Here is a 16207-nt window from a genome sequence, read left to right as displayed (position 1 = left end):
AATGACGTCACAACTTTTTTCAGATTTTCCCCCATTGACTGAACTAGAAAGATGCATACGTATCTACTACAGTACACAAAACACTATATTTCAGCTGCATAAATCAGTTCTTTTTATTTTGCAAGACAAATATTGTGAAAAGAAAATTATGGGATTTTTTAATTGATAAATGAAAAACAATTTAGTTTTAATCTGTCAAAAAAAAAAATGATTTTGACATGAGTCAATTCAAAATAAAAAGATCAAAAATCAGAAATCAGATTTAGATAAAAAATAAATAGATATTTTTATACCAATGGAAAACCTAATTAATCTGGCTCTGTAAGGCCTTATGTCAAAATCTAAAATCAATATTTTCACTAAGTAAAAATTAAATTAGTTCTATCATAGCCCAAGCATATGCTTAACGAAAGTTAAAGGAATCACGCATCTGCGCATTATGGTATGGCTAGCCCCATAAGACTATGTCATTTTGACATACGCCAATGTCTATTATAGTTACCACTGATGTAGACGGATTTCACGTTAACGAATTATTTTGACAGAAAGTTTGGAGGATTGCATACTTTTAGTAGCATGTGGTTTACTGGTTCGTGACATCCATAAACAACACTTGAATCAAACGATGCTTTTCTTATAGAACATATCTCCACCGTAACACCCTCCGCCACGTCAAGGGTTATTCCCATGGAGTAGCTTCATGAGGGCTATGTGAAGTTGGCACCGCCAAATGCTAATTTTTTTTTTTTTTAAACTGCCTGGATCGATTGCTCAAGGTTAGCCCAGGATAGCCCAACCTTTTTTTTCGCTAGCCTACCCTTAGTACTAAAATTATTTATTTATTTAAGCTTAGTACAAGCTATAACTGAAAAACTTATTAATACTAACTTAAACTAAATCAACTCTTTTTTCCGAACGTGTCCTGATTGTGTCCCGAACATGTCCCATACGGGTCCCGAATGTGTCCCAAATGTTTCCCGAACGTGTCTCGAATGTGTCCTGAACGTGTCCCAGAACATGTCCCGAACGTGTCTCGAATGTGTCCTGAACGTGTTCCGAATGTGTCCCGAATTTGTCCCAAACGTGTCCTGAATGTGTCCCAAGAATGTGTATAAAAAAAAATCATTGTTGAATTTAAAAAAATTTGAAAAATCAATTTTTTGTTTGATGTTTGTAACTCAAAACCAAATTTAATTTTTACATTTCTCTTTTTATTTGTTAAAATAGTTCTTTCATGAATTTCTAAGAACCTTTAATATACCAAGCAACTTTTAAAATAAGAGCGAGTGCGTGCGCCCCAGTTGTGTATTTAATTTTTTATAGCAAACATGATTCGGGAACAATTTGAAACTTTGAAACACACATACAAAAGCGGAAAACAATCGGTTTTGAGAAAACACAGAGTAGATATGAAGTTTCACAATTTAGTGGAAGCGGAAGCGAACTGACCTGTTCCTTTCAATTTTCAGAATGCGTGAATTACCTTGTGAAACCAATCAAAAGTTTTAACTTTTATTATACCCCTGTGCGGCATGGTCTAGGCTCTAGGTATTTAAAATAATTGTTCACGTTTCGGACATTTAATTCATGTGTTTTTTGTGAGAAAAATAAAAAAACTAAACAAAAATGTTGCGATAAGTTGATAAACTTAATGCAGAGAAACATAGTGGTTTCGTTGTAGTATTTTTAGATAATGCTTGTTTTTTGTATGTATTAAAATAAAACTATTTGAACAACTAGCGTTGCCACGATGAATGATGTAGTGAGACAATTTTCAATTTCAATTTTTTTTTTAGAAAAGAGCTCATCTTTATTCTAAGCGAAGCTTCACTTCCACATCGAAATAGGATATTTGAAAAGATAACCCTACAAACAATTTTGCTTATATAAAGCTTTACACAAGCAACCATAGCACCTGTAAAGCTTTATAGAAGCAAAATTGTTAATCGGGAATATTGCAATGTTTTATTGAGGTTCGCAATAAAACTTATGTCTCTACTTTCCCTTGAAATAAACCGCACCTTATTTCAATTCAATTTACATTTATTTGAGCTCAAATAAACAAACTATATCAATCACTTAACTGTATCCGGTTGTAGTCCGCACTATCGATTTATATCCATTTTGGAGTTCCAGTTAGTGGGTAATTTCTCGTCTTCTTCTAGAACTCTTCCTTCCAGGAGGTGGCGCTGTATACATCAAGTGGGATATTTTGCATGTACCCAAAACCCAGGGGTGTTATATGATGTGCGTTCAGATATTATATTAAAGGCGCCGCCGCCGCTTATAGCGATCTGGAAATCATGAAAAAAGAATCAGTATGACATTAAATATTTTTTTCCTGATGGGAGTTTGATATACTTCAGGGGAACGATTTGTTTCATTTTGTTTTAAATGTCAATCAGTTGGCACGAAAAATGAATTTGCATCAGGAAAACAAATAAATACAATTTTGAGAAAAAATAAACAGCTCTATTGTAAATTTTACTTTCAATAAAAATTCTTTCAGTCATTTATAATTCGATTGGTAAAGCATTTGTGTTTTGAAATTTTTTCCGGATTCATTTTCCTGATCGCTATAACTGGCCCCAAAAAGTAAGTTGTGCGTTCAGATATTTATATTCGAGAGATTGATTTAAGAACGTGTGCAAAAAATTGGAATTCTTAAATTATTTTTCATCGTACAATGGGAAAACCTATTTGGGAAAATAGATGATATATTTAGCTTTGGGGATTTAGATGAAAAAAAAAGGATAACTACTGAGTTGTAGAAAAATTAGACTTGTAAACTACAAAAAAATCAGTACAAAATAAGGCCCCATCGGAAACTTCTGTGTGGCAACGCTAACAAAAACGACCACTGGTTCTCAACATAATGCAAATATATCTACCTTCACCCAGGAGTTTTTCTCATTAGAAAAAAGAAAACAACAAATTTATTATGGGGTACAAACAAATATAATTAGTTCATCTATTTTCTAACACACCCGTGTGTTTAAAATAAAAAAATAATAATAAATAAAATAGTAAATACACTCCATGTGATTTCATTAAGTTTTTTGTTTTTATTTAAGTGTTAATCTTAAACATGTGATGAAATTTTTGGCAATGATCGTTCGAAAATTACCTACTCTTGTGTCATAAATTTTTAATTTGTCTACGAATGTAAGATTAATGAACATTCAGAAACCTCAAAAATGATGTACCTTAATATAAGTTAATGTCATTATTAATGAACAATTTAATAATATCTTGAAAGACAGATACTTTTTATGTCATCGAATATTTAACATGAACGAAAACTGAACGAAAAATTCACAATATTCAACAATACGTTTTTTAAAATAAATAAATAAAATAAATATCTAGGTATTCAAATCAAGCGATTCGGAGTGCAAATGTATTGAAAAAAATGTGTGTGTCACTTTCGTAGAAGAATCCCACAAACGAAAAGATGAAACAACAAAAAAAAAGAAAACTTAATTCGAAAGTTTATTTTTTTGAAATTCATGTTCATTTGTTCCTCGTTCCGAGTTGAGTTGTTGTTTTTGTTGTTGTTTTTGACTTTTCGTTCCATATTTTGCATAAGTTCTGAAACGTGCGATACCGATATATATCGAAACTGGGCATATTCACTGGGGAAGTTTTTAGTTCAACACAAAGTGATATCTTTTTGTTTCTTAAATTTTAATATTTAATAAGAAATAAAAAAAATTTGTATGTATGTATGTTAGCTCAACAATAACGGTTAAAAATGTTTTAAAATTGTTAAAAAAGAAAACTAAATAGTCTCTAGCGGTTATACGAGCGAAAATTATTCGGAACAAAACATTAACAAAAAAAACCTACATAAGTTTAGAAAAAAAAAAAAAAAAAAATCATCTGTGCTGTGGAAGAGTAGAATAACAGTTTATTCCTCAATAATTTTAACAAACATTAATTAAATTATGTTTTGCTTTTGGGTGCAAAGTTGCAATCAAAAAAATTACTTGTGAGTTACGAAAACATATGCATATATTTTCATGTAGATAACTTTATATATTTAATTGAAATAAATAAAAAAAAAAAATATATGTTTATGTTGCTTAAACAAATATACAAAGTATTTATATATTTTATTGTTTAATATTCCCAAATTGTTGTAGAATATATCTCAATCATTGTTAATAATCCTTTTTCATATAGTTAATAACTTTTGCCCTTTCGCACCCAAACAATTAAAAATCCGAAAATTTATTTTAAAATTCAATTTACTTTGTTTGTTTGTTTTTTTTTTTTTTTTTGAAAATTTGGTGATAAAAAAAGATAAATGATAAAAAGACCTCCAAAAATGCAACTAAACGAAAAGCAAAGGTGAGAGTGACAGCCATTCCTTTTTTTTATTCTTGATGAAACAATTTTTATATTTTTGTTACAAAATACGTGCAATTTAAATTTTTTGAATTTAATAACATTTTGATATGTGTTCTCATTTTTACCTTGTTTTGTTGTTGTTTAATGTGTTAAATTTAAATTTAACCCCAAAGCATGTGGCGTTTGTGTAGGCGAATTGATGTTTTTTTCTTTTATATTTTGTTGTTGTTTGTTTGTTTTTAATTTTATTACTCATTTGGAATTAACAAAAATAATCGGAAATTCTTTTCTTTTTATAATTTTGTATAAGAAAGATTAAAACCCTGGTGGATGATGTGCAATCATCAAAATTTAATTTAGTTTCTTGCAACCCACGATCATCAAGTTTTCTTACACACGTGTGTTTTTTTTTTTTTTTATTTGATTCATAATAAACAAATGAAAAATGTCAAAAATATTTATAAAATTCAAGCTTGTCATTGCAATTTTCAAAAAAATTCAATTGCCTTTCATATAAATATGTAGCAACCTATTTTGTATCTCATCGAAACGTTCGCTATCATTTTTTCTTGTAAATGCCAAAATATCCGCAAAATGTTCCTCCCCTTCGCAACCATATTAATACCTTGCTCTTTTCCATCTCCATTTTTATCTACCTATAAAAATGTTTCTTTTTTTTTTTTGTTAAATTTTTGAAAATTATGGTTTTGCTGTTTTTAAATAGTTTCTTAAAATATTAAGAGAGAGTTTTATTAATAGCTAAACAACAACCTGTTGGATTCTTTTGGTTGGTTCTTTTAAATAAACAGACACTATTTCTATTTATTTGAAAAAATTCATCTGCTCAATGTCAACGAGCTTACAAATAAGGGGAGAATGGACTGCCTTTAGGAAGTCGTGCATATTGAGAATTTTATTAATCTGAAGAATGCAATTTTTTCTCATAACTATATTAGAAATCCAAAAGTCATTTCTACAAATTTTTCAATTTTAAGATTTAAAATTTTAAAGATTTACCAATTTTGATTAATTTGGAGAGTTAACTTAATATCGCCTTCTAAGGTTAGTTGATATTGTTTTGCAAACTCTTAATTGAAAAAACAAGGTATGCGTGACAGGTTTTTGACAGTTTTGCTGTGACGTCATCACCATCTCATTCGCAAAATAGATAGAGCAAAAGAATTTAATTTCATGCTAATATTTCCGAGGATAAGTTGTTGCTGTATTTAACACTTTGCAAAATTCTGATACGATACACAATACAAATTAAATTTTGAAACGAGAAATTCTATACAATTTTTTTAAAAACATACAACGTTTGCCCATTTTTATCGATGGTCCCCTAGTATACGCATGAATGATAATTTTTTGATCTTTGTGATTGAATAAAGGGAAAAGATAGAATTTGACGAATGCAATTATCACAGCCGGCTTTAGTTATTTTTTTCAGGCCCGAACGAAAAAGCGCCCCCACACGGAGAAGAAGTTATAATCATATACAATGTCTTTATAAAATAGAATATGTCTGCATTTTTTTTTTTGCTGAGCTAAATATACAGTTCTTCCAGCAAAAAAAAAACAAACCAATGCATTTCTTATGGGAGAAATTTTTTTAGATTTTTTCCGAAAACCACCACAGCTGTAAACCAAAATCGAAAAAAAAAATTATACTCACCACGATTTTTTTTCTCGCAAAACAATGTGCAGCTCATTGTTTTTTGCGGAAAAAAACTTACAACTGTCATCTGTTCACCACAGATATGCGCTACTTTGCTAATTCCGAGTCCTTGAAAAGCGGGATTTAAGAAAAGTTTTTTTGAAAGACAATTTAGTTTAGCATTTTCATGTATCTAGATGAAAAATTGTTATCGCCAGTGAACTGCGATAAACTAGTCCGACCTCGGTCCGAATCGGCTCCGAGTGAGTCCGACCTCGACTACGAAACGGGTCCCACGGCGGCTCAAATTAGTATGGAAATTATAATCACCGCGAAGCCGATTGCATATGTATTGGTATTTTCACCACGATTTCTTCTTCGACTTTGTGTTCATACACAAAAAGTTGCAAGTGTGTGAGTGCAACCTCGTTTTTCGCGTTTTGAGGTCGGAGTTACTTTTCTGAACTCGGTTTTCTTGCTTGAAGGGTAGAATATTATCAATGTCAAAATAAAATTCACCGAACTGTTGTAGCCAGGGCGAGGCGATCGTGTAGCCCTAAATCTGGTCCTGGCACTTGTATTTTTCTCACTGTCATTCTCAAAATAATATTCATGTTATCTTAATTTTATTGGATAACTGTCAACATTTTGTCGTCGCAATTCTCGCAGCGAAAATAGTTCTTTTGAATACAACTCAATTTATATTTTGTTTTGCTTATGGATTTGGTTGGCATTTTAATAATGTTATGAGCGACATGCTAAAAAAAAATTTTTTCACCTGTTTTTTTTTTTGGCACAAACAACTTGAGGTGTTGCATATGATTTGGCTGTATACCTTGTAAATAATTGTTTATTTATGTCGAATATATTTTCCAGAATAAAATAAAATATATTTCGTCACATGAATTCTTGTACCTATACATATTCTTAAAAAAGCAAAAACATAGCTTGCAAAAGATCGGTTTTTATTTATTAAGTTTGTTTGATAAATTTTGTGAGAATTGTGGAAAACAAAGCCTCAACAACATTGGCCAATTTTTGCAAAAGTAGGTATTGGTGACCTAAAATGAACCCCTTCTAAAGAAAATATCCCACTTTTAAAAAATATTAACATTCAACTTAAAAGTTATATACCTATTCCAGTTTTGGAAAATTCAAGAGTTGGAAAATTTCCAAAAAGTATTTGAAGTATCTATTCAATTTTCAAAACGTCTTCAAACTGATATAAGACAACTTTGCAATAAAACTAGTTCCTTAAAAAGTTGAAATGATTTAAACATCTTGATTGGCTTCTTTTGGTGAAAGTTAAATAAAGCCAACTATTGAAAATTAGCTGAAAAAAGACTCCTTCCCAAAAATGTAGTTTCTAGAAACAATTAAATTTTAAATACTTAAAGCTATATGATAAAGGCTATATCTACCTACTCTACATTCATATGTGGGTATAATTGTTAAAACAATTCGAAAAATTGCGATTGCTGTTGACAAGTCCACAGGGGTTATTTCTACTGATGAAGATATGTTTACTTCATTTTTTTTCTTGGAAATGTCTTACGCAAGTTACTGTTTCTAACGATGTATGACATCAAACAAAGTTCATGTAACTTATATGACATTTAGGTTTTTGTTTGTTCTTTTTTTTACGCAAGTAAATCTGTCAATAAATTATCCTCCAATTTTATTTTTTATTTTATTTTTTTCCTGGAACGAAGTTTCTTTACCTCACTTAGAATTATCAATGTTGAAACGAATTTTCCAGCTGTATGATGTAGGTAGATAGCAATTATGTACGTGTTATAATGGATAGTAATGTAAAAAACCTTAAAAGGATCCAAAACACGGTGATCAGTGAAAGATTTTAACTTGAGTCCTTGCAATATCCATAGTTACTTTATATAAAGTTATTTAGTTGTAAAACAAATAAAATGCATGGCTTCGTTGCACATAATATATGTCTTAGATTTCAAGTTGTTAAGAATTTAAAATATTTTATATAAAAAAGAAATGCTTAGAAGAAATTATATAAAGAGCTTGTGGAGTTCCAAACGTGAATCTTTTATAGGGGGCGCTAGTTTTTCGTCCATTCTCCGAGTTTGTCAATCGAATTTGTTGTTGGAATTTTGTTTCTTTTATTTAAAGCCGTAACTACATTCACCACTTTTTCCAAAAGTAAAAATACTTTGCTTGTCGCTAATTTGTGAAAAAGACAATATAAATAGTTTTTTAGATCACAAATTAAGCTTTCTGCATCATTTTTTTTTAAGTTTTCCATTTGGAAAAACTATAAAAAAGTACATTTGAAAATTTTCGTTTTTGTTCCCTTACACTTTTCGAGTCAATGTAGTAAGACCTTAATTCTAAGTAAGATGGCGATGACGTCACAGCGAATTGTCAAAAATCTATCGAGCATACCTTGTTTTCTGTTTACCATGTTGTTTGTATTCTGTCATCTAGTGCGCTTGATAGCATGCGCAATATGTATAATTTATATGTGTACCTTATGACGTGTACTGTGGGTTGAGTCCAATGGTCACGTTCGGGAATCAGATATGCTATCGAAAATAATTGAGTTTTCGATATGTTTCCGAACGACCAAAATCGCATAACCAGCTAGCGAACAAACAACCGGTGAATTATGTACGAATTAAAAAAGAGTGAGTGTAGTACACATGTACAGGTACACGCAATGAAGTTATATTTCTCACTCACAGAAATTCACTTAGTAGGTTCATACCATTGACCTACTATATATGGACTGCTAGTCGTTTGACTTTTCCATAGAAAAATTGAAAAAAAATGATTCCACATCTTTCTAGCTCTACTAGCGGTATAACCTTAGTCGGCGAAAAGAGGAAACTTTTAGTGAATGACATCTGTCGTTAAAAGGTAGTGCTTTCTCTGTTTTTCTATATTTGTTCCTTTCGCACTTCGTCAAAAATGTTGCACTTATTCTCCGCTTTTTTTTAGGGCGCTAGTATCGCGAAGAAACAAGTGGAACCAACCTGAATATGCTTCTAGCAGTCCATATATATTAAGTCAATGGTTCATACCATAACAAAACTGTTATACAATTATGAGCACTAGATTGTGCTACTTGTTAATCCCTTTGACATTTCTTTTCGAAAAGAAGTTTTTCATACCCAAATGCCACAAAAGAAGTATAACTTCAAAAACTATGTTTTCACTGAAAAAATGATAGGCAGTCGTGAAAAAACTCAGGTATTTACTTTATTTCTAACATGCAAAAAATTTGTGAATTTCCCCCCATGAACGAAATACTAGTCGATGTACTTTTAATTCACATTCAACAGTACTTTCTTTGAACACTTAAATGAGTCCTTCAGAAGTCAGAACTCAGAAGTAGTAAGCATGTATGCATAAGTATGTCAAAATGGCATAAGCGGTTAAGTAAATACAAACAATTTTTATGAAAATAGCCATAATGCCCATATGCGTGATTCATTAACTTTCGTTAAGCATAATATGTCATGCGCTCTGAACCGCAAGTCTTTAGCGTCTTTTTTTAATTTAATGATGGACAAAAAACACAAATTGTGACATAAAGCTGGTGAGCTCATGTGTTCATTATGTTTGCTCCTCATGTTTTCAGAAACATGAAGAAGTAGTTCGTTCGATTTTGACATAATATAATACATATTATGATCATGCGAGCTCATGTTGCCTACTATAATTGGGCCTTTATATTTCAAAACTATTCATTCAATATCATCATAGTACGTTATAATGTAAAATTTGAATTAAGAATATTTTTGGAAATAAATGCATTAAAAAAAAAAATTATTTTGTACAACCCTGTTTAAAGCCTTCACTAACTACATGCAGCACTTTTTCCAAAAGTAAAAATATTTTTTTCTCACTTTTTGTGAAAATAAGTATAAAGTATGCTCTTTTGAGTATACCTTGTTTTGTGTTTATCATGTAGTAACCGAACTGTCAAATCCATACAAAAATTTGACATTACCACATTTACCAGGTTTACCCAGATTTTACACACCGTTCCATGATTACCCCTCATAACGTATTACAAAAGGGTTATTCTTACTCTCCAAAAACCACAACGACAAAAAAAAACCCCCAGCACTTAAACTCCAAACATGAAGAACAGAAGTAAACCCCATAACAAGGGTTGGAAGAAATCATATTCACATAACAGGACAGGAGAAAAATAAGGACATGCGCGTAATTGAAAGAAAGCTTCACGCAAGTTGATGTGATGACGATGATGATGGAATATGTCAAAAAATACAAACTGCCAAGCCTTTTCCATTAAATAAATTCTTGGATTATTTTATTTCTTATTTTTGTTTGTTCTATTGCGTGTAAACACAGGTGAACTTAAGTTTTCCCCAACGTTAACTCATTAGAACACCCTAGAAACCCTCCCGAAGCATCACTTTCTCTATAGGCGGCCACGATAATATTTTTTTTGTGTCGGAATCGTGCAAAATCAAAAAATTTAAATTAATAAAAATAAAAATAAACATTTGACTGAAATTTTGTTCAAGTTTTTTTTTTTTTTTGTATTGTTTATTTTATTTCTTAGATAAAAATGACAAAATTGTGAGGTGGCTAAGTGTACCTTCTTCTTATTGTTGCCTTAATCGATTTATTTTATTACATATTAAGGATATGTATAATTTATTAGTGTGTACTGAAAGATAAAGCCTTTTTGTTTCTTAAGAAAAAGTTACATGCAAAAAATTTCCTTAAACTATGCAATCGAAAATCTTGTTCTAGCTTAAAAATTATCATCATTTTTAGCAAAAATCAATTTTTTAATATTAAATTTGAAAAATTTCATCTCGGTTCTATGAAGCAAAAGTCAATAGAAAAATTGAGTTATCTTATTCGAGGATATTGCATGAAAATACTTATTTTCCATTTTTTAGTTTATAAATAATAATTTTAATAAAATAAAAGGCTCTGTGATGTATTAAACATTAGAATGTGCTCGTTATTTCTTTGTATATTTTTTCAATGTGTATTGCATTCACACAAAGTTTTAAATATTTAAATATTTTTTTTTTTAATACAAAATTACATAAATAATGTATTTTGTTCTCTTTTATGAACTGTCATTTTATCTATTTTTAACTTAGATTTCTGACATTTGAGTCGATTCCAAAAAACCAAAAAAATTTTCATCAAATTTAAGGTTAGTTTTGGAGATAAACAAAAGTTGACTTTTGATAGGCTCCTTGCGTGTTAGAATTTTGTAAACCAAAAAAAAAAAAAAAATACTCGGTGTCACTTTCCCATATTATTACATGACACAAATCATGCGCATGTGATATTTTTTTTTTGTGCAAAGGAAAAAAGTTCCTAATTTTTTTTTTTTTTTTTGAGTGAGAAAGAAAGAAAACCAAAGGAATTTTATGTTTTTCAATGTGTGTGTGAAATCCTCGACAAAAGCAATATTATTTAGTTTGTGGTGATTTGTTGCTAACTTACAACATAAGAAGCAGTGACAAAAGGGCTGATAATAAAAAATTGAATTTGAAGGTAAGAATATCTAAGAATTTAGTTTAAATTGAATGAATATAATCCTGGAAAGAATAAGAAAGGAAAAACTCCTTAGCAACCTACACTAAGAGAACAGCTCGAAAAGTAGATGAGTAATCCTTGAAGTTTATAGTCCTGTTACTTTATAAATCATTACAGCAATCCACCCACCTATTAAACAAAAAGTATAAAATACTTATAGAATTTTTAATTGAGCTAAGATAGCCTAGTGTCATCGAACTGTTAAAGTTAAATAAAAAAAAAACTAAGTTAAACTGAATAATTTTAACTTTTAAAGTTTTGTGTTTGCTAAAGATAAAATTATATAGGTACATTATAGTACGTTTGCTACTTCTGCTCCTGATTCTTCTTATTATTTTTTTAAGGTGTGACTTTAGGGCCTCGCCTGTTTTAATTAAAATTTATTTTTCTTATATCATTTTTTTTGGTATTCTAACTACTTAGTTAAATTAGAGCATGATTTTTTTTTTTTTTAATTTTTTGAAATGTGCCTATGCGTTAATTTGTATGTGTGCTTCATGAGTAATGTTGGTTTGTGTAGCAAAAGACGTGGGCGATATTTTTTGTGAAAATGTGCATTGCCTACCTATGTATAAACGGTCTAACTGTCACTTGGTAAATGATACGTCGAATTACTTTGAATCATTTAAGAGTTGATCCTAATTTGAGACTTCATCGAGTATTAAGCCAAAAGACATACTTGTTTATAAAAGTTTGAGTAATAAGCATTAAAAGTGTGTTTCTATTTTATAAAAAAAATCTAATGGAACTATACATATTTTCATCTCAAGATGTGAGAGATAAGTACCTTCATTCTCCATACCAGGGCTCGGACTTCAGTTTAAAACGGTTCATTTCTATTTTGGGGTGTAAAACGGTCAGATTTAAGGCTGGGTGTAACACCACATAAACGGGTTAATGTTTTTAAATTGGTGGATAACTTTCACATTTGTAAAGATAATTGAATGAAATAAATTTTATTATTTAGTTAATAAAAAAGGCTTAAAATATTCGACCTTATAATTTTTAAATTTGAGCAATTGTGATTTAGAAAGTACAAAATACGATAATTTTGTTCGTTATTTTAGTACGATCTATTTGTTTATTTCTTACTCAGACAAAATATTTTATTTTTTTTTTTAATTATATTTTGGAATGAGATTGAATCAAAGTAAGAAGTAAAGTTATTTTGAAAAACTTAAACTTTGTTTTTATAGAAAAAAAAAATAAATTGCAACTGGTGCTATTTCTTTTGTTGACCTTTCAATATTTGAACAGGTGTAACTTTTGTAGTTATCAATATAATTCATCGAAATAAAAAGAAATAAGAAGCTCAACTTAATAAATAATACCTGGATTTCTTACAAAAAAAAAACTTAGGTAATTTTTTTTTTAAATGCAATTTTATCATATCAAATATATCATTGAAATTTTAATGAAGTATCTTTTTTAGTAGAAACATTCTATAACTTATTGTTGTAAGCCTTGCGTTGTTACCCTTTGTAAGCACTTCACTGTCTTAAAAACGAAAACAAAAATTCAAAATTCAATGATGCATTTCAATGACAACTATATAACTGACCACTAAACATCTAATTATGGCACGATTATTTTATTTATGTAGTTGATTCTTATTAAAATAAATTTTTAGAATGGTTTACAAATATATGTATATTGTATATGTATGTATATTAGGGTGCTTCAAACAATTTTTTTTTTTTTTTAAGTCTTACCCTGGAAAATATTAGTGATTGACAAGAAAAAAGCGTTCTCGAAACTAGGCTCTTAAGAAATTTTCTTTTTTTTTTATTCAAAAGCTCGTACTGAAACTGCACCAAGTAATTTTAATTTCTTAAAAATAACCATCACTTAATCAAAAAGTCGGTTTTTTAAACTTTGAAAATTTCTTCTGTTTACTACTATCAGTTAAAATTTTGTTTTTATAAACTTTAAATGATCAGTAAATAATTTGGGAACAATCGCACAAAAATACCTTAAAATAAAAGCAGTAAAACAAATTATTTCTATTTTTTTTTTTATTTTTAATATGCTTTTATTAGCTTCAGTAATAAAATTTTGGAACTGAAATTTGACACACTTCAACTTATCGTATCGATTTGTAACTTTGCACATATGTAGTTCAGACGACAACACAATATTTTAGTGGTCCAAACCCTTTTAGCCTACTTTCAATTATCGTATCGTAATAAAACTTTGTACATATAATACAGGGTGTCCGGTAAGGAATGGATAAGGTAGGTGGAAACGTAGTATAAGATAAAAAATGCTACCATCCTGAAGTTCTCTTTAGACGTGCATGTTTTTAAAAAACGTTGGTCATCTACCCTTCAAGCACACGAGTCCGTCCTCGGTCCGAATCGGCTCCGAAGTGAGTCCAACCTCGACTACAAAACGGGTCTCACGGCGGCTCAAATCAGTATGGAAATTATGATCACCGCGAAGCCGATTGCATATGTATTGGTATTTTCACCACGATTTCTCCTTCGACTTTGTGTTCATACACAAAAAGGTGCAAGTGTGTGAGTGCAACCTCGTTTTTCGCGTTTTGAGTTCGGAGTGTCTTTTCTGAACTCAGTTTTCTTACTTGAAGGGTAGGTACATTCCTATAGATTTTTTTTTATACCTACCACAAGTGCTTAAAATTGTTTATAAAATATGTTTTTACATTTTGCAAGAAAAGGTGCAACAAAGTGACTTTGTGCGCTTTTACATCTAAATCTTGCGGTAAAGAAGGGTGCTGTCAGTGAAAAAATTTTAAAATTTCCTATACAGGTGGGACTTTCTTTCGCCAAAGAATTTATAAAAAAAAAAAATGATGGTGTAAGGTTAGTGCAAGCTGTTTTGCCATGCCATTTTACAACTGCTCTAGGTTGCTGTTTATTTTGTTGAAAAAAAAATCACTAATCGCAAACTTAAATTGAACTTAGCAAGTGAACTAAGTTCACTAGCTACCAAAATGAACTAGCTCATTGAACGATTGAAGTAGTTCGTTCGCGAACGAAACAAGCCTATTTTGGGAGTGTCTTGTGATTTCCCTTGTGCCTTGGTATCAATATATACAGAATACAAGGTAATATACATTCGGAATTTTGATGACGTCATGTGTATTATAAATCGAATGCTAACAGCGCCTTACAGATCAAAGGCAGGCACACTTGAATGTCTTATCTATGGAAAGCAACAAATACAACACATTCACATGTTTAATCTATGGAAACTTCGTATAAAAAAATTTGAATAATATAGATGACTTCATAAAATGAGAATGAGATAAAATTACGAAAATCTGAGTATGATATTTTGATATCTGAGCTGATATTTTGAGTCGTCAATTCTCCAATCTAGATATACATACATATTTTCGATTCGATTCAGCTCCCTAAGTCGGATCGAATTGCATAATCCAGATTCAATTCGATCTTTCTTATACATATACTTCAATCCTGATTCGATTCGGATCGCCTTATAAACAATGTGTGTGCTTGAATTGAAGTCAACATTTTTGTATATCAATCCACCATTCTCATTCAGTGTTTTCCGTGTGGCTGAAACACAAATTAAATTGTATGTTTTTTTTCAGCCAAAACAATGGGATGCACATTGTTTTGTGCGAAAAAAAAATCGTGGTGAGTTAATGAATGAAATTTCCCCATTCGATTTTGGTTTACAGCTCAAATGACGATTGAAATGAAAAATATACCTATAATAATTTTTTTTTTTCAGTAATAAATCATCCATTGCTTTTTTTTTATAAGAATTATATGTTAAGTTTTATAATATTAGAGTTTAGTTATTTAATTACCCTGAAATACCTTGTTATTTATATATATATATTGAATCTGTATACAATTTCTATATACAAAACAGTGACGCTCTAAAGATCAGTGATTCAAAAAAAAAAAAAAATCGTCTAATGTAAACCCAGAGTACACTTATACATAACTGTACTGTGGACTAAACCTTCTCATCTTTCATTCAATATCATATGACAAGCTGTCATTTATAACAGTTATAGTAAGTAAATTATTTCTCTCAGTGCTGTGATCTTTTATTATTATTATTATTTTTTACCTAATTTTATTTACATAAACTTTTTTTTTATGAAAAAAATACAAAAATATTTGAAATGCGATGCTTAGCACACTCCAGGAAACTAATATCCATGTAAATTTTAAATATTGTTTCCTTAATAAATAATTGACAAAAAAAACAAGTACACAAATTAGAATCTGAAACGTGTATATCCGTCAGCAGTGAAAGCAAAAACAATACCAAAGTGCCTGTTATTTTTGTTGTTGTTGTTGTTGTTGTTTGTTGATTGCTATAGCAACAGTGTTGTTTGGTTTTTTTTTTGTTGTATTGTTTTTAGCAAGAAAGTGTTGTTTTTTAGTTTTGCAAAGTTAATTTGTGTTATTTTTCATTCATCTTCTTAATGCAACAAGAAATTTATAAAGATTAAGAAAAAAAAAAAACAGACTAACGAACAACTAACAATCAAAAAATTCATAAATAACAAATATAAATAAGAAATTTTGATTAATCAATGTTAATTAATATGTGTTCAGGTTTGTTGTTTCAATCTCTTCCAATTACAAATTTAAACACCCTAAAATTTTCCTTTTTTGCTTTTTT

General features: G+C 29.8%; 1 protein-coding gene across 10 annotated transcripts in view; it reads left to right on the top strand.

Annotated features, from left to right (window-relative positions):
• Nucleotides 1–3552: 3552 nt before the first annotated feature.
• LOC129920496 (tau-tubulin kinase homolog Asator) overlaps nt 3553–16207 on the top strand; it is a 33083-nt gene continuing 20428 nt past the window's right edge. For 5 of the 10 annotated variants that reach the window (XR_008773260.1, XR_008773259.1, XR_008773257.1 and 2 more), the window contains exons 1-2: nt 3556–3991; nt 4306–4353. Coding sequence is in view for 6 of the 10 variants with exons in the window: in XM_056001756.1 (XP_055857731.1) it covers nt 4310–4353 (44 nt within the window). In the remaining 4 variants the exon portion in view is untranslated. Of the gene's footprint in view, nt 3992–4305; nt 4354–15113; nt 15202–15500; nt 15740–16207 lie in introns of those variants that run through there. The other 5 variants (XM_056001762.1, XM_056001761.1, XM_056001757.1 and 2 more) reach the window with 4 other exon arrangements.

This window comes from Episyrphus balteatus, chromosome X (genome assembly GCF_945859705.1).
Source record: "Episyrphus balteatus chromosome X, idEpiBalt1.1, whole genome shotgun sequence".
Taxonomy (NCBI): domain Eukaryota; kingdom Metazoa; phylum Arthropoda; class Insecta; order Diptera; family Syrphidae; genus Episyrphus; species Episyrphus balteatus.
The sequence above is the reverse complement of the archived record's forward strand: the minus strand, read 5'-3'. Positions and strand labels throughout refer to the sequence as shown.